Source organism: Macadamia integrifolia, chromosome 5 (genome assembly GCF_013358625.1).
Source record: "Macadamia integrifolia cultivar HAES 741 chromosome 5, SCU_Mint_v3, whole genome shotgun sequence".
In the NCBI taxonomy this organism is placed as follows: Eukaryota; Viridiplantae; Streptophyta; class Magnoliopsida; order Proteales; family Proteaceae; genus Macadamia; species Macadamia integrifolia.
The window spans coordinates 45,348,281-45,369,041 of record NC_056561.1 but is presented as its reverse complement, the minus strand read 5'-3'; the positions used below and the strand labels follow the sequence as shown (position 1 = coordinate 45,369,041).

The window sequence follows — 20,761 nt, the reverse complement described above, 5'->3', positions numbered from 1 at the left end:
AGAAAATATTAAATATGGAAAGTCCATTTTGAACATTTATTTCTTGTTTCTGATTGTCATGGCTATTATTTTCATTTTTAACATGTATTTATCATGACATTAATCTTCATCTATTTCTTGTTTCTTATTGTTGTAGCTATGGCTATATATGTATTATGTTTCTTAATGTGTCTTTTCATGTTCTTCAATCTGCCAAGATAAAAAAGAAATGTCGACTTCTTCACATGACCAAACTGGATTTTATTTCTATCCCATCGATAGCGAGGTGATCAATTGTCTCAAGGAGAAGCTTTTGGGTCGTTTTGAACGTCTTAGACTTCCTGCTGGTCTTATCCCAGATACCATTAATCCCTACAGTTATGATCCTCTCACACTTCCCAAAGGTTCTCTCTCTCTCTCTCTCTCTCTCTCTCTTGTAGAGGATTGAAATGTTAATGAAGCAACATTGAACATATTAAGTTAAACCCAAGAGGCAATTGACTTGATAAGGAATATTTGCTTTAGAAAGCGTGTGGTTTTAAGTTCGATTCTTCTTATCTCTTTAAGATCACTCACACGAGGACATTTAGTGTTTTTCACTGATTTTAGTGAAATTTAAATGAAAATAAGTCAAACCACCGATCACTCTTCTTAAGACCTTAGTTCCCCTTATTGGTATAGCCAAGTTGGTAAGAACTGGACTCCTAAGATAAATAGCCCTTGTAAGCCCGTTAGCACAGTGCACTTGCTCACTATGCCCACGTCAAGATACTTTTGGTTTATGCTCACAATCAGAATTAAACAACCAAAAACAGAAATAGAGGACTTCATTTTAAGAGTGAGAGAGGCCAACAATTATATGCCAAAGAGTATTATGTATGGGTCATCCTATTTATAGAGGTGGTGGTGTCCTTTCAAGGGGGTATGCTCAAGGATGGACTTCAACGATTAGCACATTTATTCCATTTGGTCTTGTCTTGGCATAAAGGCATGATTGTATCTTTGCATACGTATTGATACTTAAGTATCTAACCTTCTACCATTTGGAGTGAAGCCTACAAGTAGCTGTAACTCTATTCTCCATCGATAGTGAAGCAAATCTCATCTCATTGTGGTATTAGGTAATCTTGTCAAACCATATAAATTTTTGCATTGTATGATTATTTGTTTGCAATCTTCATTTTTTTCTACATCATTTTATGTTCTCGTTTATACAAAAATTGACTCAAAATTTTTTGTATAATTTGGTAAAATAATGCCACTATATTCCAGTCCAAGTAAAGAGAAATGTGTCAAACATTATCAAATACGTATATGTAAGATGTGTAAATGCAATACATGGAGACCTTAACAAAGATGGAGAAATAGTTTTATAAGATTGATTTTCTTCATCAATCTTTTTCAACAGATAATTTGAATTAAATGCTTGTGGTAATTTACTGTAGGTGATGATTTTGAACATGTTAAGAGAGCATTTTTCTTTACCAACAAACAAGAGAACCGAACTGTGAAAGATGGTTTTTGGAGAGCTTCTACTTTGCCAGAGAAGATATTCAGTACGGGACAAATGCTAGGGTTCAAGGAAGAGTTCAATTTTTTCTGGTCAATACGAAATGAGACAATCAAAACCAACTGGATTATGAATGAGTACAGTGTAAATCAGGCTATATTTTCAGAGGATGAGCGCAAAGCTATTGGAAACAAGGTAAGAAAGATTTAGTTTAGCTATATGGGAAACTAAATTTGAGATTCAAAATCAAAGTTGAAAATGAAATTTTGCAAGTGACCCTATCCCTAACCCTAACCCTAACCCTAACCCTTGTTTATTTGGATCTCAGATAGGAAGCTATATAGTGTGTGAACTTCGTTACGAGTCCGAATACGATGACCTTTCTGATGATGATGTTGTTGATGATGATGATGAAGATGATGATGATGATAAATCAGAATAGCTAATTGCATAAAAATAGATCCCGATGAAGTAAATATAGGAAAAACTAATATGTTGCCTTGATCTTTCTCTCTCTCGAACTCCTACCTCTATAATAATGGATTCCTATGTATAAGAGAGATTTGTCAGTGATACCTTATAAATATTTTTATTTTCAATTCATTATAGTCGTATGTGATTTCTTTACTTTTATATTACAATTTATTGAGATTGAGTACAATTTCATTACCTAGGGATCTATGATTATGCATCTTTATTTATAGTCATTTGAGTGGTAACCTAAATCCCAATTATTTAACACTCTCAACCCAACCCCCCCCCCCCTCTCCCCCTTCTTAAGTAGTACCAATTGCCAAATAATTACAAAGATGGTTTCTTGCAGTCTTCCTCTCCTTTAATGCTTCAAACGACATTTTTCTCTTTTCTTTCTTTCTTTCCTTTTTTGTACAAGAACAATGTTTTCAAAATACTTTGTAATTTAAAAACTTTATAAATTGCAAGGAGAAAGGATGAGCTCGCTGCTCTTACACACTCTCTCTACCCTGACCATGTTGACCTCCTATATATGAATTGTAAGGAACTCCTTCCTATGCACCCATTGGTTTGGAGAGGGAGATGCCAATACATATGAGGAGCTTATAAATACCCTGCCCATATTGCAGTTATGAAGACAGAAGCAATTCCCCATCCTACATATGCCCAAAAGGTAGAGCGAGAGCGAGAATGGGAGTGGAAATGAATGGATAATGTGAGTGTCAAATACACAAATTAATTAAACTCAAGATCATTTCCAGAATGTTTCCTTGCACGTGCATGTGTGTATATGTGTATGAGGTAGCACTTGTGTATGAGAGAGAGAGAATCTTCAGTATAAATAATCTCAAAATATTTACAAATGTAAATAGGGAAAAAGAAATCTGAAAGGCACCGTAACCTTAGCACCTAGACATAGAGAGGGAGAAATGACCACCTCATTCTTCATGAAAGGCCGAAACCCCATCCTGTTGATGCTTACATATGTACTCCCATTGGCCTTGCGTTATCGCGCAGTCACGCTGCCTTTCATGAGAACTCTCTCCTAATTAATTAATAGGTGTAAATTATTTTATTATCAAAATAAATGTATATTTACAATTTTACACATGATTTATTTATCTCCAAGCTCCATTCCTTATTAAGGAACGAAAATAAAAAGAGATTTCTCCTGGTAAACACCATAAAGCAACCCTATAAACTACCACATTAGTCTAGAATCAATTGATTGAGGCACCCAATGTTAGTGAGCCCATCTACTCAATCTCTTGCCTCAAACTAACAAAGCTTTATGAAAATGAATCGAAGCACTCAATGTTAGTGAGCCCTACTCAATCTTGAGTCGAAGCACCCAATGTTAGTGAGCCCATCTACTCAATCTCGAATCGAAGCACCCAATGTTAGTGAGCCCATCTACTCAGGCACCATTTGATAACGTTTTTGCTATTTCTGTGTCTAGAAACAGCAGAAACGGCTTTTCAAGTTTTTCGAAATACAAATGGATTTTTTGGTGTTTGATAAACCTGTTTCTCGAAACGTTTTTTGTAGAAATAATATCACTAAGACTTTTTTTTGTTTGATTTCTATTTGTATTTATTTGACTTATTTCTATTTTTACAAGTGTTTGGTGTAATTTAGAACACTTATTTTTATTTATAATAAATCACAAATCACAAATTACTCTCAAGTTATTTGTGGTTTGTGGTAACAAATCATTTTTGTTGATTTTTGCTATCTTAAATGAGCACATTTGCTAAACTACTCAAAATCAATGGTAAATAGGTAACTTCAGTATGTTTTATACTTTTTCAAAGCTCAAAGCTGAAGGTGAAAATTGAAACCTATTTTCTCATTATATAATTTATTCTATAAATAGTAACCAAACGAATAGTATTTGTGGTCCATAATTTATTGTCACAAATAATTTATAAAAAATTGTTAATAAATACAAATAGAAATCATACTAAAGAGAGCCTAAAAAACCCAATAGTATCATCGGATGCCCAAAATAGAGAGGGTTTGATTGCCTCTTTTTAGGTTTAAATAGTTGAGAGATTTATAGGGCACAATAGCTCTTTTTTTTCCTCTCAAATTCATTTCTAGAAACGTCGAAACTAGTCTCAAAGTCGTTTTCTAGAATTGTAAATAGACATTAATTTTGATTTATGTTTCTAGAAACGGGTGAAACGGAACAACTTTATCAAACTCTTTTTAAGCTATTTCTCCGTTTCTGGGAACAAGAAAATGCGGAAACGGCAGAGACAAAACGTTGTCAAACAGTACCTCAATTTCTTACCTCAAACTTGAACAAAGCTTTATTGAAATGAAATCCTTATTCTTCAACCAAAACCTCCTCTAGACTTGCTGAGGATGAACAATTCAAAGGAAGATGCAAATCTATTATTCCCCTGAATTATGATTTCCAATTTTAGAATTTTTTTTAGTAGCTGCACCATTGGATCAGATCTCATATGGTAATTCAAAAGTCTGATTAATCCCATATTCAATAATTGGGTATCTTTGATTTTTGATGCAAAGAAATAACTAATTTTTCAATGTCCTGCTAGGTCCCTTTACAAACCCAATTAGGGCATATTGTTATGAGAAGAAAAACTTGGGTTTCATGTTAATTTTGATGTTTTGTTTCTGACTCAATCTCTTGTTATGGGACATGGTTTTTTTTTTTTTTTGAACATTAGGATAGTCTAGTGGTGGTAGCTTCAGCTTGTGGAGCCGACACCTAGAGGAGGAGGTCGTGGGATTGAACCCTGCGTACGCATTGTGTGAGTGTATGTGTGATTTTCTTATTTATTCTGTACCCACCAGTGGATTTGCCCAGATGGTTAGGGCGAACTGGGGATTGTGTATTAGGCGCATGGTCCCAGGTTCAATTCCCCATTTCTACATTTACGATTTAAGTAGAGATCATGGCGGTGGGTTGCTGTGCTAGTCTCCCCGAGGATTAGTCGAGGTGCGCGTAAGCTAGCCCGGACACCTTGGTTAACAAAAAAAAAAAGCATGGAGGAGTTAGATTAAGTGGAGATTTTAAATTTACAAAATTTTATTTGTGAACATTAGGGAGTAACCCATTGTCCAAACTTTTTTTCACCCCTTAATTAATATAACATTGATAGGTCACATCATTTAGGTAGACGATGTTCAAATCTATTAATCTAGGAGAAAGGAAGGAAGCTCAAATCACCTGTAAAATTAGATGTGGACAGTGATATATTGCTTAACCAAAAAGGCTGGAAGTAATATTCTTTCAAACTTCAATTAACAAGCAATCAAATAAGATTTGTTTAATTTAGTTATCCATTTTAGTGATGTGGCCCTATTGCTTGAACAATTGGGAATGTTTGTTGCCTATGCAAGCAATGAGACCTCACCCTATTTGAGTCTTTGAGGTATGTGATGATCAGGGATTAAGTTCACAGATCAGTATCAGTACAATTGATCCAATACCGATCACTATATGCAACCGCAAAGATCAATTACTAATGTCTAATTGAATTGAAATCGCATTTTTTTTTTCCTTCTAATTAAACTTGATCATAATGTTCTATATAATATTGGAGATTGATGAGTTTCCAACAGCAAGGTGATGCATCACTTTGGATGATACTGGTCGACAAAAAATTCTCTCAATCTCCCACTCCAGCTGCAATCATTTATCTGTCACCCATTCAATAGTTGAGAGGACTTGGATACATATCCCCGGGTGTAGGCAAGTGTTGGTAACCATACAAGTCTACTACATATTGATGCCCATGTGCTGATATTGGACGATAAAGTTGTCCATTTTCAATACAATTTCCAATCTATCAATAAAGTGATATGAGAAAGCTGGTAGGCTTTAGAGTATTCACACATGACACACATGACATGAGAGAGAGAGAGAGAGAGAGAGAGAGAGGTTGGTCTCTCATGTACCGTTGGTCATCATTTAATTAAAAGCTTCCACATACTGTTTGGAAGCTTGAATTATAGTAGCGGCATAAAGAGAGGCATAAAGAGAGGTGAGGCTGGGGCCTGGGGGGGACATGGGCTGAACCACCATAGCAGGCCTTATGGGAGGCCCTTTTTTTACATTTTTACTTTTGCCCTTTTCGCTTTACCCTGGGTACAACACTGCCTTGTATCAAAAGATTCAAAGTTTCTTAACATTTTGGCCCACAGATGTCTACTGAACTTATTAACAGAGTTCGTATACTTTCCCTACATCCCATTTTTTTTTTTTATGTTTTTTGGATAATGGCTATATCCCATTAGTGTTGGGGATCAATCAATTTTTAGTGCTTTATACTGTGAAACAAAGTATTTGAAAGTGTTGGCAGAAATTCAATCATGCAGTGAAAAAAATCGAATTAGCATTTCTTGCATTCAAAATCACTGTATAAAAATAAACTACATAGGAGTGAGACCGGACCAATTAAATGGTCAGCATCAAAGTTCCTCCTCTAGACAAAACTGGTTAGGATCAAAGTTCCCCAAGGCCTAGATTATTGTTAACCGATTCAAGAATAACCCACTTTTAAGGTGTAAAAAATGAGACCAGACCAATTGAAATGGTCGAAAATGATCTAATCGAACTTCTTATTGGTTTGATATTAATTTTGATATTTGGAAACTGTTAAACGATTGAAACCGAAAAAACAATAAAATTCAATAAATTTTATAGTTTTAATATATGAAAAATAAGATTGGATAGATAAGAGATCATTAAAATAAATCAATAATGAAAAAGCGGACCAAGCTGATAGCTATTGGTTTTGATTTGGTTTGGTATGTATATACTTTACTCCTTACTGATCCAATATATAATAAAAACTGGTGGAAAAAAAAATTTGATCAAAACCAGAAGATCGAACCGACTGTTTGACACCCTCACGGCCCTGCCCACTTGGGTCAACCGCCCCCATCACAACTAGGCCAGCTCAGCCTGATTAACTTGTCTTTTTTTTTTTTTTTTTTTGATAAGCATTAACTTGTCATTCTATACAATTAAGGAAGAATTAACATCACCTAACTAGTATGAAATGAGTCACAAAGTCCACAACTAGTGTATTGATCTGATAGTCCTTGCCCTCGTGATAAGATGGTCCAACTCACAACTCACAACTCTCTATAATGCTCATCTTCCTTCTAGATGTTCAAAGATATACTATACTTGATCTGATAGGAGATGCCCTTGTGATAAGATGGTCCATCTTAAGCTATTGAACTTTTTTTCTTTTCTCCCTATTGTGGGCAATAAGATTTAGTACTTCATAACTGCTTGACAGTTGGGATGGAGATGTGAAAGTCGACCTGCAACTACCACTCTTTTCATTGAATGTGTGGCTACCTTTAGTTACCATCAAAGAGTTTGTGATTTCACAGGTCACAAGTCTTGTACCTTGCTCATATGCTACTTTCTTAGGAATCTATTCCATGAATGGGTGGGGCCACTTCTTTTGATCAGGACATATCAATCAGCTGCAGGCCAAATGATTATGACAGTATTAAATACTTCTATCATGCTTTATACCTCTTTCTAGGAGAATAATGGTTTACATAATTCTTCCCCTTTTTGTGGTGAACCATATTATGTGTATATTTGAGTGCTATGAGACCTTCATATCACAAAACTTCTGCCATGATAAATATGATGGAGATAGTTCCTCAAGTATACGAAGATTCTTAAAAATTAAACAAATTGATGTGTATCTATAACTTTATCTCCGAACATCACAACATTACTCTTCACGTATATTTTTTACATAACTATCTTTACACTTGGAGAGATAACTTAGGAAATTTTGATACCATGTTGGAAGATTCAATCTAGAACCTTGAGGCATTAAGTAGAGATAGCTCCTCAAGTACATAAAACATGTAAGATCTGAACAAATAGATATGTAGGATTATATCTTTCAACATCTTGACAGCTCAGTGACAAGATTAAGAACAAATAAAGAGAGATGAAGAGTAGAACAACAAAAGTAGGATTTCAGATACAACGAGCACTTTGGATGTGTATTGGCCATTGGGTCTCCAATGGCACTGGAAAGGATTCAATTCCCAATGGCGATGTAATATGATCGATCATTTTATCCTGTGTATCTGAATATAGGGGTCACACGGAAAAAGATCTTCTCCCAAGCGTTGGGCGCCCAACCAAACATCTGATGACTTGGAGGACCATTTTCCCTTTCCCAGTCATTTCACCCATATGTCTTGATGCAAGAACCACACGGAAAAAAGATCCTCTCCAATGGACTATGTGACCAACCAGGTATCCGAAAGCTCGAAGGACCTGGGTGTCCTCCTAGACATCAGATGCCTCATTGGGCGCCCCGAACCACACTCCCCCACAGAAATATTTTCCCAATAAAGAAAATCAACCTTGGTGCAAATAACTCCACATTCTACTCTATTATATGGAATGCACTCTACCAATACCAAACATTCATACTGGCTGGATTCCTATCATCAATTTCCCATCCCAATTCCTCTTTTCCCCTCGAAGTACAAACATAAGGAGAACTCAAAAAAAAAAAAAAAACACACAAGAGGACCTAAAAAGGAGAACACCTCACGAACAGATGAATCATGAGAAACAGTTTCAGAACCTCTGTAACTTATCAGCCCTGACAACGGGATTGGCTTTGGCAATGGCGTCCCGACCTATAGCCTTGAAATCGAACGTGCACGCATGCATCTCTGGGTATCGATGCTGCGAGCAGAAAATACTGCCACACCTGCACTTGAACCCCAACACACGGACCCTCTTTTTACAGCTCACGCACCTCTTCTTCACGCCTGTTTCATCACCACCAACACCGGTGGTGGTCGTTGAATAATTAACAGCAGAAGAACATTCAGACGATGATGTCGGTGGAGCCAAAGAAGAAGAATCGACACATAAGGAAGGTACGGATAATTGTTGTTGTTGTTGTTGCTGCTGTTGCGGTTGTGATGGCGATGTCGATTTTGTTGGGCTAAGAGATCTCCCAACGGCAGCTTTGGCGGAAGCGTCTTGTTGCTCTTTGATGCAGAAATCCCTGTAGCACTTAGAACACAGATTCAGAGTCGCTGGTGTCCCAAAGAAGCCACATCCGTTAGTGCAGGGCCGGTGAGTTTCAGGAGCTCGGCATCCGGTCTCCTCCTTCACTCGATCCCAGCTCTCTTCAGAACCCATCTCTCTCTGTAGTCGAAGTTGAAGAAAAAACTGGAAACTTAAATAACAAATCAAAAGAGAATAGAAAGTAAAGAAAAAAATCTCTGGTCAATAGCCCAAAATTGACTTGACTACTAATTTGACCCCCCCCAAAAAAAAACCTCGGAATCACAGCTAAAATTTTGGGAACTTCTGAGAAATTGACCCTTTCTAATATAAACAAAAAAAATTCGAAAAGAATCGGTTTCCGGATTTTTCTGGTTTTCTCTTTTCTCCCAAATCCGAAGGCTGCTTGATCACAAAACTCTGCAGATACCGGCGAATAGCAGCGAAATTCCCTTACGATGAGTATATTACGGCCATTAAAACAGAAGATACTGTGATCTTGAAGAATCAACCAATATTGACAGTAATAATCCAATTCCAATACTCACACAATATAATTCTCAAGAACTATGGATCTATTACATTCCTACCAGAAACTATAAATTCATAAGAAGCAGAAACGAATATAAGAAAAAGGCAAATAACAACAATTGATAAGGTTTTTCTTACGTCTTTCGTAAAGATTCAAAATCTCGTTCTGTAGGTTACTTGGATCTATACGCAACTCGTAAAGGTACAGAGATAGTAATTCAAAAGTGGAAGAAGACGGAAGTGAAAGAGTACGGGAGCTGGAGATTAACGAAAAACCCTGGTTTCAATATCGCTGGATCGGAGGGATTGAGGGGCGCCCCTGTTTTGCTTTATCGTTGCTTTCTTTTCTTTTCTTTTCTTTTCTTTTGGTTATTTAAGAAAGAAAAGATTTGATTATAAAATCGGATTTTCAGATCAGATACTAATCTAACGGTATAAAATCTTGGGACTTTTCCAAAAAGAAGGGTTACATGCTACGGTTATCACCGAGGCAAAGCCACAACTCGGCTCATGGAAGCCTTTTTCTGTGGGCCCGGTGGTGACTGGTAAAGGGTGTTCAAAGAAAAGAAACACGTCACTCATGACCGGCAGCTGGCAGGATGGGTTTCCACTTTCGTGAGGTAGTTTACTAGTTTCTATTATTGAGCCGCCAAAAAAGTTAATGGGCCCCGCAGAATCGTCAGCTTGTGTCATATTATGGGAATGGGACATGCCATCTTCCCGCGAGCCACCGCTTTCGTTAAACTATTTTTTTTCATAATTATTGCATTCGTGCACAGCATCGGATGGCCAGATCATCTAAACAGATACCTCTCTACTATCTAAATCCTTATTGTTTCTGTTACGATCCCATATCAATTTATAGAGATTGATCTTACATCGATTTTCTTTGAAAATCTTGCATCTATTACGATCTTATATCAATTTATGGGGATTAATCTTACATTAATTTTCTATAAAAATTGATATGGATTGATATGGTCTTGGATCTCCTTACATTGTAATTTTATTTATGAGGTTGAGTTCTTTTAGGATCGTAACAATATTAGTATAGTGCAGTAGAAGGGCATTTACTTGAGTCCTAAGTGGGGCTCTAGTGTGTCAATCGGCTTGATCTGATCAGTTTCAATGTGGAGATGGTGAAATTGAAATCAAACTAAGGAAAATACTATTGATTTTAGTTTTAATTTGGTTCATCATTTTGACATCCTAATCTTGACCATTTGATTTCACACAAATTCATATCCCTTCCTTGGTGTCAATCAGTATGTTTAGTCTGGTATCTATCAAGACTTAGTCAGATTAAGTTGGTTACTATGTCAACTCAAAATCAAATGTCAAAATTTTTTTTATTTTAATTGGTTTTGTTTCGGTTTGATTTAATTTTTATTAATTTGTAGTTGTGCTACTATTGGATCCAGTCAGATTTGATTTCGAGCTTAAATGTATACAAAAAGAAATTAATGGGAAGACCTTGCTTTTCGGGGTGTCAATCAGTCTAATTTTATCTGGTCTGATCAATTTCAATGAAACTGAAATCAAACCAAGGAAAATAGTATTGATTTTAGTTTTAATTTGGTTCATCATTTTGACATCCTTAATCCTGACCATTTGATTTCACGTAAATTCATATCCCTTCCTTGGTGTCAATCAGTATGTTTAGTCTGGTATTTATCAAGACTTAATCAGATTAAGTTGGTTACTATGTCAACTCAAAATCAAATGATTAAGAAGGTTTTTTATTTTTATTGGTTTTGTTTCAATTTGATTTAATTTTTATTAATTTGTAATTGTGCTACCATTGGATCTAGTCTGATTTGATTTCGATTTTTTTGTTAGGTTTTCCATCCATTTCAGTCCGTCCATTAGGTCAATCTAGTTTGATTTTGGTTCTGGTCTCTATCAGTTCCACAAATGTCAATCCAAAACCAAACGGATAAGGGTGTGATTGGGTTGGTTAAAGATCGATTTGGACTGAACTTTGACAACCTTACTTGACCATGTGGACTCTTTTTGTTGATGAAACCATTTCCTCCATGACATGGGAACCCTTCACTTTTTAGATTTCAGTCCCATTTGATTTTGTTTCTGCTGTTTATGTGTTCTGAAACAGTAGAAACGATTTTATTTTTCCATTTTTGGGCTAAGAAACGATTTTTGAAATTGTAAAAAGGTGTTTGATTTTTTTTGTTTATCGAAACTTTTTCAACAGTGTAATTGGGTTCAAGACACGAGTGAAGTATCGGGGTTTTCACATTTTTTGTTCCTTCCACTTGTTTCTAGAAACAGAAATATAAGTTTAACTTGTTTCTCCATTCCTGTTTCTAGATACAAAAATAAGCATAAATTTATATTTCTATTTCGAAAAACAAGTGAAATAAATTGAAAAATTAAATGATTTTTGAGGTGTTTTTCCATTTCTGAACACAGTAAAACACGTTTTTGAAAACAAAAGCAAACCAGTCCTTTATTAACTAGGTCATAATCCAAACTTGGGCCGGGAAACCTGAGATCAGCTCAGCACTACCCTTGTTATGTCAGGTTAGGGCTGGGCTTGGCCCATAAAGTTTGGACTTATGTTAGGCAGCCTATTTGGGCTAAATTCAGGGTTGGTCCCGAGCCCAAACCATACAAACCGATAATTTACATGACACGACTCTATGTAATTATAAATGATCGACTCAATTATCTTTTAACTTAGGCTATGTTTGGATGCGAAAAAAAGAGATTAAAAAAAATTGAACTAATGTTTGGTGTGATTTTTTATAATGCATTAATTTTTTAAAAGATTGTGATTGCGTACGTGATAGGATGCGAAGCATATCCATCATGTGCCGAAACCGTTGGATTAATCTAATTATCTCAGAATAAGTCAATAGAATGCAATAGTATTGGTGTTTGGAGCCAAATTCCAATCCAGCGGACCAAACCTGAGGAGAACTACAATGTTTAATGTCCTCAAGTGGGACCTTCATCATGGACTCCCAAAAGAAGCAAATTCATGATCATTTAGTCCTTGTTTGGTTGGCCGCGAGCTAATAAGATGGGAAAGAACAATAAAGGAAGGAGAAATTAGAAAGTTTTCTCCATAAGGCGTTCACCACTCCATCCTAGACTCACAAACCTCAAGTATACCTTCTGCACGCATTTGAACCCACTGCAATTAGTGAGTTAAGCAATGAGTGAATTCTGATTCACTATGGCTGAAAGAAAACTCGACCAATAAAAGGAGAGTTATCAAAGGATTCCCAAGGGAAACCAAAAGGTAATATATTTGATTGCCTTTGGGTGGAAAAGTCCAAAAAACGACATTATTCCTAAGGAAAGTTTATCATGGACATGCTCACTAGGGGATGAAATAGGTTGGGCCTGGTTGCTTACAATCCCAATCTAACCCTTGGTCCCCAAAACTCAAACTACGCTCAATCTAATCCAACCCGGACCTAATTGATCTTGATTGGATTTGGTTTCTTAAATCCCTAGCTTTGTTTCTTAAAACCATAGCCTAACCTTAGGTCCTTAAAATTCAATCCAGGCACAATCCAACCTAACCCAATCCTAATTGACATGATTGGGCTGGTTAAGGTGGGGGCTGACCTTAATTGGCCTTGATTTTTGCCAAGGTCGGGCTAACCCTAAATGACCCTGTTTTTGTAATCAGGGTCAAGGTCACATTGAAAAAGTATATCAAATATTGGAAGAAATTATGAAATTTTGTATTTGATGAAGTTAGAAACTTCTATATAAATTGGATATAATAAACAATGACCCAGATTTCTTTATTCTGAATAAAAGGATAAGATTACAACCTTAAATCATATAATAAAACCAGGGTTAAACTCAGGATCGGGTTGAGTTGGGCTGGCCTAGGCCTCAACCCATGCCTAGCCCAACCCTGACTTAGGGTTATTGTTTTTCAACCCACCCTTGGGGTCGTAAATCTAAGCCCAAACCATGCTCGGGCATTCAGGTCCAAACTTACAACCCTAATGCTTGCCCTATAATTGGCATCCTTTGTCATCATTAACTCCCACCTTTTATTATGTGAGGTAAAAAATACTCTTCACAATGGGTTCAGATCTTCATTATTGAAAAGAAATTGGTCCCAAATTTTATGTATAATTTTTATGGGAGAAGGTTCATTGAGTAAGCTACATAGGAGAGCACATCAATGAATTGCAGCAATAATTTTGGGGAAAAGAATGCTCCTTGGTTGTGCAACTCCTAGACCAATGCGGGGCCAATGAAGACATGGGCATAAACAACGGGTGAGTTTTTTGGATTTTACACTGGTAGGGGTGTCATTTCACTATCCTCTTTGTCTGGGTGCCGGGCCACATTCATTTCCCCAATAATTTTATACATGAAAGACAGCACAGTCATTTTATGTGAGGAAGAGAAATAGATAGATAAGGTGATAGCATACCTTTCCTGGTAGCTAGATAAAGAAGGTGCTAGCATACCTTTCCCTGGCGGCTAGAAAACTTTTTCCTAATTTTATAATAAGAGAGCCAACTAATTAAGCTAACCTATGTTAATACTTAATACTACCATGTCTTACATGTAGCTAATCTAGAGTGTCTCCTATCTATCCTTTTGTTGGAATATTTGAAATAGTAGCTAATCTAGAGTGTCTCCTATCTATCCTTTTGTTGGAATATTTGAAATAGCGAGGTCAGCCGTCCATGTGGGAAAATTGATTGAACATGCACTAAAAGTATCACATCGATGATTTATGATCGAAAATAACAAAAAATATAACAGGTATTAAATCCTCACATGTACGTCGAAATAAAGATAACTACAGGAGGATCCATTCTCTGATGGAAACAATTGCCTACCCCAAAAAAAGAGTTAAAGCACAAAACACACGTGCTGTGTCATCTATATCATCTATGGGCTAGGGTTTCAATATCTATGCGCATCCCTTTGAAACAAAGGTACCTGTAATCTGTTTGATCTAGAAAAAATGATGAACTATTAATCAATGGATGAAGCACTTAATCATATAACCTTATTCATAGATAGTCTTTTTATTAACAAAAATCTCTAGTGATGACTCTTTCAGGGTGCAGTAATCAAATCTAAAAGAATATAAAACTTTTAACAAATACAAAGATTGATCCTTTAGCCATCCAAAAATATTAGATACCCCATACAATTTCAACTAGAAAAAAGATAAAAGATAAAGAACAGAAGAAAACTCATCTGATCTATCTTAATTATAGTTATATTTCATCATATTATCTAGAACAAGAAACAGAGAAAGAGTCATGACCAGAAGCAGAAAAGGTAAGGAGCCCTTCTGATGATGATCACCTTCTCCTTCAAGCTTCAACATGAAACTTCAAGTCGTGAATGGTGGTTATGAGATAATTTCTTCTGGAGCTCAAACATCAAGACTTGGTTCTCTTGATGAAGTAGAAGAGCTTTCTTCCTCAGCTTCTCATTCTCTTCTATTATACTTCTATTCTCCAAGTACAGCTTCAAGTTCTTCATTGCCATCTCTATACCCATCACCCCTACTGGTGCTGCTTCTACCGACCTTCTCCTCCTCCTGTTTAAGTGTTAATTAATTAACTATTGAAATCTAATATCTAAAAAGAATCAGGGATGAAACCCATGAAACACAAGTGCTAGGAAGCAAGGAAGAACCTGGATAACCGGCGAACTCGAACCTTGCACCGCCGGCGGCGAGCTGGAATTGTTGATTGGCACCACTGTGAACCTTTAAGGCGCATTCTGAAGTTCCTTTTTTTCCCTCAATTCTTAAGTTTTTTGGGGGAAGAACTGGAAATAATGGAGAGAGAATACAAGGAGGTGTGTGGTGCAGGTGCACATATAAATAAGATAATATGGTGTTTGAACCTAAAAAATCTTTGGTGTGTGCAGTGTTTGTATATGGGAGAAGCCTTCTTCGTTTGCAATGATGGCACGAGGTCTCATCATTACTTCTTACACCTTCAACTTCCCCTTCTCTCTTCTTCCTATCTCCATTCATGACTTATCACCCATCTCTCTCTCTCTCTCTCTCTCTCTCTAACTAGACACTGTCAGAGCCCAAATTGGAGTTTTTGGTTATACCCCATTGCAGGTAGTTTACTTTTGAGACTTATTCCCATGTTTGAAAGTGGCCCACGAGACTTTGGAAGGAAAGAAAAGGTTACTTTTGGTTGATTATTCAATTAAACCATGGATTACTATGTCAGACAAGAGTTTAGAGAAAAGGGTTAAAGCCCGTCTTTTCATAGATGCCTTTCCTTAATACCCTACATAAGTGTAGAAAGAGTTCTTACTTTCTTTGCTTGGACGGTCACCTCTCTCTCTCTCTCACTTTCTGGCAGGTCAACAACCATTAGGAAGTAATTGATGGGAAGGAAATGAGCCTTACTTGGTTAGAACTTAGAACTGGGCAATTTTTTATTCCTTTACATCTCCACGTTTATGTTTGTCTTTTGACTGATCCTGTATAGTATGAAACCCACCCAGTTTGAGAATAAGGACACTGGTGAAATTGAAACATCTTTAGAAGAGGAAGAGGGAACAAATTAACAAAACCTCCTTTCTGGGTTAGGTTTCCCAGTTTCAGCTAGACCCTGAACTATAGGGGTATCTTATGTGCTACCACTTGTTGATTTTGTTTATGGTAATTATAACTCAGAGAAGCCAAATCAAAGAAACCAAGGAAGAGAGAGAGAGTCAATGCGGTTAGGTTTCTTCTTTTGGCCCTTTTCTTCACGTAATCAAGTAGGGGAAGCCATGGTCATTTACGTGGAAAGTGGAAGTGTGAAACACTAGAACACCCAGATTAGGCATTTTTGGCTTCATCTTCAGCTTTACATTGGAATTATCAATCTCATCACCTTCTTCATCCTTTCCCCCACTGGTCCTCCCACGCTCACACGGCCTTAACCTTAGCCCATCAACCTTTCTTTCTCCTTTCATTCATAGGGTGATAGTGATATGGTGATGGTGGTGAGGACCTGATCGATTATGGTTTTTCTGTCAATCAATTTCCTTCACTTTCAAAACAATTTGAGTTTTTGGTTCCATAGCTCCAGGGACCCACCACATATACTTAACCTTTCCTTTTTTATGATCCCATATCAGTCATATTAGGGCTAATCCCTCTTTGGTTACAGAAGTCATTTGATGTGGTATGATACTATCTTTTCCCTCACCTTATAAGCCAATTTATATGGTACTTTACAATCTTATATTACCTGTAAAGTTATTTTCTCGTTATGGCCTTTTATCAGATCTCAATGTGAGATACTCTTTATATACCAAAATCCCCCCCCCCCCTCTCTCTCTCTCTCTCTCTCACACACACAAAAAATAAAAATTGCATTAGATTCAACTTTATGTGTTTACAAATAAACTGATAATGAGATAATGAGTGCTTTTGCACTTGTGGGGTATTCCAATAGGAAGGTTGGGGTGTTCACTTTCATTCTTACTTCAGCTTCACCTCTTTATCCAATCTCTCATTATACTAAATTTGAAAACAGGGATCTATAGAGTCAAATATTACTTTGAGGAGGCTATGTTATTGAGTACCCTTTGCTCTGTATTTCTTTCTTCTCTGCCTCGGATGATGGAATGAAGAAGAAGAAGAAGCAAACCATGATGCTCCCTTGTCTGGATGGACTCCCACCTCCTAAATCATACCATTTTGAACATGAAATGGTGAGCCAGTTGCGGAGGGAGGACTAGGACCACTCACCACTCCCTCCAATCCATTTATACCTTTCTTATTCTCAACTCTTCCTTACTACTTAATGAGGGTGAGACGAAACTTGCTAGTCAACCTAGAAATGAATAAAAAAATTCCCTCCTCCTCCAGTGTTACGAGTGCCTTGGTTTTCTGGGTTGTTGTACACCTTTGACATAGCTTACATGAATGAATGATGATGATGCTTATGAAGACTATTCATACACCCTTTCTCATGTGGTCCACTTCATCTCACTCTCTCCCACCCAATTGGTCCCATTGTCTTTCCTCTGCAATCAATTGCTCTGAAGATTTATACACAATCCCATCATCAGAATCACTAATTTCTTGGCTAGGCCTTATATGATATCACGCCTTGCACAAGAAGCTTCTATTGCCTGGTCCCCCCCCCCCCCCCCCCCCCCCCTCTCCACCCTGAACCAGATGTTAAACAAGATTAAACCCAATTAATATCTGTAATTCTGTATAGAACTCAAGGGTTTTAGCTCCTGATCGCCCAATCAAAATCAAAGCTGGTGGGTATACATGAATGAAAGCACTTATAAGCCATTGGGACCCAAAAGAAAATCAAGTTCTACTAATTCATAGTCATCTTCTATCTTCTAGAATCCAGGGAAGAATCACAGTTACGAGAAAAACTCAGTAGATCAATTCATCCGATAGGGTTTTGTTTTTGGACAAAAAAGTTTGGCTTGTTTTAGAGATCACAGTTGCAAGCAGTTACACTTCAGCACAAATCACATTAGAAAGAAACATTTATGGCTAAGAAGGGATCTACAAATCTATGCTACCAGTTCTAGTTATTATGCCTTCAATTCTAGCTCTTCTAGCCATCATATGTACCTGTCTAACCCGAGTTAGAAAAACCCAGAATAGGGATTTGGGTCAGTCCAGTCCGATCCTGATCCAGGAACAATGAGGAATCAGTAATAATAAAACCAAATATGCCCTAATCCTAGTTTTTGTAAGGGCCAATCTGGTTCCCATTTTTTTAAACCTCACACTCTACTTGCCCATGGGGAGAGGCTAGTACTAGATAAGCAATTAAGCATGGGCAAGGACTGAAGAGCAATTCTTCATACTATGATGAATACCTGTAGAATATGTCAAAATTCTCAGACAGACATAACCAAAAGGCAGAAAGGGATTCACATGCAAAATCTGTTAAATGGTCAGAAAGTCTAAATAGGCTGCAGCATCACATGATTATTAACACAAAGCCTTAAATAAGTATAATATTACAAGTGGTGGGCTAACTGTCAATTTACCAGGTTGAAAAAGTCACTGTTCCTACCGTGAGATTTCATATTTTTACAATACAGAACAGCTCCTACCTGCTGGCATTGACCATCCATCCACCCCATCCAACTTTAAATTGAAGATAATAATTTCCTTGGACTCTAAGCATTGCGAAACATTTCATAATTGATATTGAGCCATGGCTATGAATCAGGATCCACAGCTTGCCTAACTACAGAAATTATTAACACAATAAATTTCCCTTTCAAGGAGTACCCATCCGATACACTCAACTTCTACTCATTGGCGGATCCATTTCTGATCACCAATAAGAAAGCTTCAACTTTGCCTCCACCGTTTCCTACTTCCTGCACCAGTGTAACCGCCATTACAAATAAAGGTGTCATAACCTGGAGAAACAAGAACAATAATAGTCCACCTTGCAAAGTAGACACTTGAACAAGAATAATAATAGTTCACCTTGCCGAGTGACCCAAGGGCAAATGATTATGGATTTGTCCCAGGAAATAAAGAAAAAACCCCATGATAATATATATTATCGAGTTCCTGAACCTTGTTGACAAGATTTGTATATACGAAATGCTGCAATGCACATTGTGAAGTTACCAACAACAGTCAGTGCTGCTTGCAGGGCCACCAGCACCTGAAATTATTGGGGCATTACCAAGTTAGTTCATATATAATCCCTACCAAAAAGCATGGACATAGATAGCAAACTGGCATACGGCAAAAGTTCCTCACTGGAATAGCTTCAGTACAATTCAACTACGGTGGACAGAAAATCAGTAAAAGAAGTGAATTGTAAAAAATTCATGGTTAAAGATACAAACATGTTCAGACGAATTTTAATTAAAATTCTGGGACAAAAGTATAGCATATTTTACATATAGATATATGTCACTAGTTATAAGTAATTTATATGTGTATTTTATCATATTTCCACAGCTGTATTTTTCAAAAAACTGTATACATCAATACAGCATTGCAATTTTTATGTTTGCCATACTTTCGGTTGTCTTTGCTGCTTGAATTTTCCAGCCATATGCCACTTGCAGATTGACATCCACTTCAACACAAAAAGCGGGGGCGGGGCGGGGCGGGGCGGGGCGGGGGGAGGTAGTATTTCATTTTAAGAAACATAATAAATGTACCTCATACATTCTGTGTTTTTTCTAATAGGTAGGCCCCTAGGAGTGATGAACACATGACCTCTTAATTATGAGGTGTTGGACTTTGCCAACTCTGAGCTGGATATTTAATTTACTTATCATTTCCTGGATGACACTTGCAGAGGTTAATGATTCTTAAATATGAAAAACGTTGCAATAGAAACCACCAAATTTACATTTCTTTCAAGTGAAGAAAATGATGCAGAAATGTTTATTGTAGCACGAGCTATTCAAGTTACAAGGATTTGAACACTAAGGGCCTCAACCCAATGCAAGTCCCACTTTTGAAGGGTCAATAAGAGATGGTCCTAGCCTTGGGCATTTTTGCGCAGAGTGACTGCTCACTGACTCGTTACCTTTGTCTTCATGCTGACAGCCCTAGATTTTTAGCATCATGCCAATTGAGCCACTTAAGCATTTAAAAACCGGTTCATGCGAAACTCTAGGCATTTCCATGTACAAAGTAAAGATAAACCTGGTTACCTCAAGGGACTCAGAGTTATAGAAGAAATGCCATGTGCATGCACAAAATGCTCCGCCAAGCAGAGGTACCTATGCCATAAAAAATTACATGAGAATAAAGTTCCAAAATAAAATATATAACAGTTACAACATCTTCCTTTGTTTTTGTTTATCCCTTCACTTATAACCTTTGACAACCATCTGGTCCCCTCTTTGATAACTTCACCCACCCCCCCCACCCCAACCCAAAAAGAAAAAAAATGATATAAAAGGAAGAAAGAGAGATATAGAGACATCTCTAGTGGCCTGTTTTTCCGCTTTGTGACAGCTGAGCTGGCACCAGGACTTTGTAGACCTATTATTCATGTCAGCCTCTGGCCATGAGCCAAGTTTCAGACCAAATGCAAGATTCGATTCAAGGAATTAAGGTTTGAGACAAGGGCAAGCAATGAAACCAAGTTACAGTCCACTACCATGTTACAATTTTTTGCCACATGGCGTACATGGGAAAAAGCATAATATTTCCAATTCATGGTAATAGAATCTGGTGGCATTTTTCACTTTGAACTCATTCTTGAGGCTCTTCCCATACT

The 20,761-nt window shown here is 37.1% G+C and overlaps 3 protein-coding genes and 1 long non-coding RNA gene across 7 annotated transcripts; 1 reads left to right on the top strand and 3 right to left on the bottom strand.

Moving 5' to 3' along the window:
- The first annotated feature begins 208 nt into the window (after positions 1-208).
- On the top strand, positions 209-2,059 carry LOC122078109 (NAC domain-containing protein 2-like). The gene is made up of 3 exons (XM_042643971.1): positions 209-383; positions 1,425-1,684; positions 1,818-2,059. The coding sequence occupies exons 1-3, from the start codon at positions 209-211 to the stop codon at positions 1,929-1,931; spliced, it is 549 nt and encodes a 182-aa protein (XP_042499905.1). The 3' UTR covers positions 1,932-2,059.
- Positions 2,060-8,351: 6,292 nt separating this feature from the next.
- Positions 8,352-9,897, bottom strand: LOC122078610 (zinc finger A20 and AN1 domain-containing stress-associated protein 1-like). Of its 4 annotated transcripts, none has more exons than XM_042644666.1 (2): positions 9,681-9,897; positions 8,352-9,183 (listed from the first exon to the last, which is right to left on the bottom strand). In XM_042644666.1, the coding sequence occupies exon 2, from the start codon at positions 9,144-9,146 to the stop codon at positions 8,571-8,573; it is 576 nt and encodes a 191-aa protein (XP_042500600.1). In that variant the 5' UTR covers positions 9,147-9,183; positions 9,681-9,897; the 3' UTR covers positions 8,352-8,570. The 4 variants fall into 4 exon arrangements, with proteins under 4 accessions (XP_042500600.1, XP_042500601.1, XP_042500599.1 ...); XM_042644667.1 differs by having other exon boundaries at positions 8,352-9,176; XM_042644665.1 differs by having other exon boundaries at positions 8,352-9,152.
- Positions 9,898-14,612: 4,715 nt separating this feature from the next.
- LOC122080346 (protein LITTLE ZIPPER 1-like) lies at positions 14,613-15,571 on the bottom strand. The gene is made up of 2 exons (XM_042647302.1): positions 15,198-15,571; positions 14,613-15,099 (listed from the first exon to the last, which is right to left on the bottom strand). Exons 1-2 carry the CDS (start codon positions 15,281-15,283, stop codon positions 14,877-14,879), a joined length of 309 nt encoding a protein of 102 aa, XP_042503236.1. The 5' UTR covers positions 15,284-15,571; the 3' UTR covers positions 14,613-14,876.
- A 2,883-nt stretch (positions 15,572-18,454) lies between these two features.
- LOC122080153 lies at positions 18,455-20,341 on the bottom strand. Its single transcript, XR_006140610.1, has 3 exons — positions 20,190-20,341; positions 18,997-19,180; positions 18,455-18,884 (listed from the first exon to the last, which is right to left on the bottom strand). It is a non-coding gene; the product is annotated as an uncharacterized LOC122080153 (long non-coding RNA).
- Between the last annotated feature and the right edge of the window lie 420 nt (positions 20,342-20,761).

Coding starts and splice junctions, on each gene's coding strand:
- LOC122078109 (XM_042643971.1), top strand. CDS start 209: ATGTCGACTTCTTCACATGACCAAACTGGATTTTATTTCTATCCCATC. Junction 384..1,424: donor TCCTCTCACACTTCCCAAAG/GTTCTCTCTCTC, acceptor AATTTACTGTAG/GTGATGATTTTGAACATGTT. Junction 1,685..1,817: donor GCAAAGCTATTGGAAACAAG/GTAAGAAAGATT, acceptor TTTGGATCTCAG/ATAGGAAGCTATATAGTGTG.
- LOC122078610 (XM_042644666.1), bottom strand. CDS start 9,146: ATGGGTTCTGAAGAGAGCTGGGATCGAGTGAAGGAGGAGACCGGATGC.
- LOC122080346 (XM_042647302.1), bottom strand. CDS start 15,283: ATGCGCCTTAAAGGTTCACAGTGGTGCCAATCAACAATTCCAGCTCGC. Junction 15,100..15,197: donor CGAGTTCGCCGGTTATCCAG/GTTCTTCCTTGC, acceptor ACACTTAAACAG/GAGGAGGAGAAGGTCGGTAG.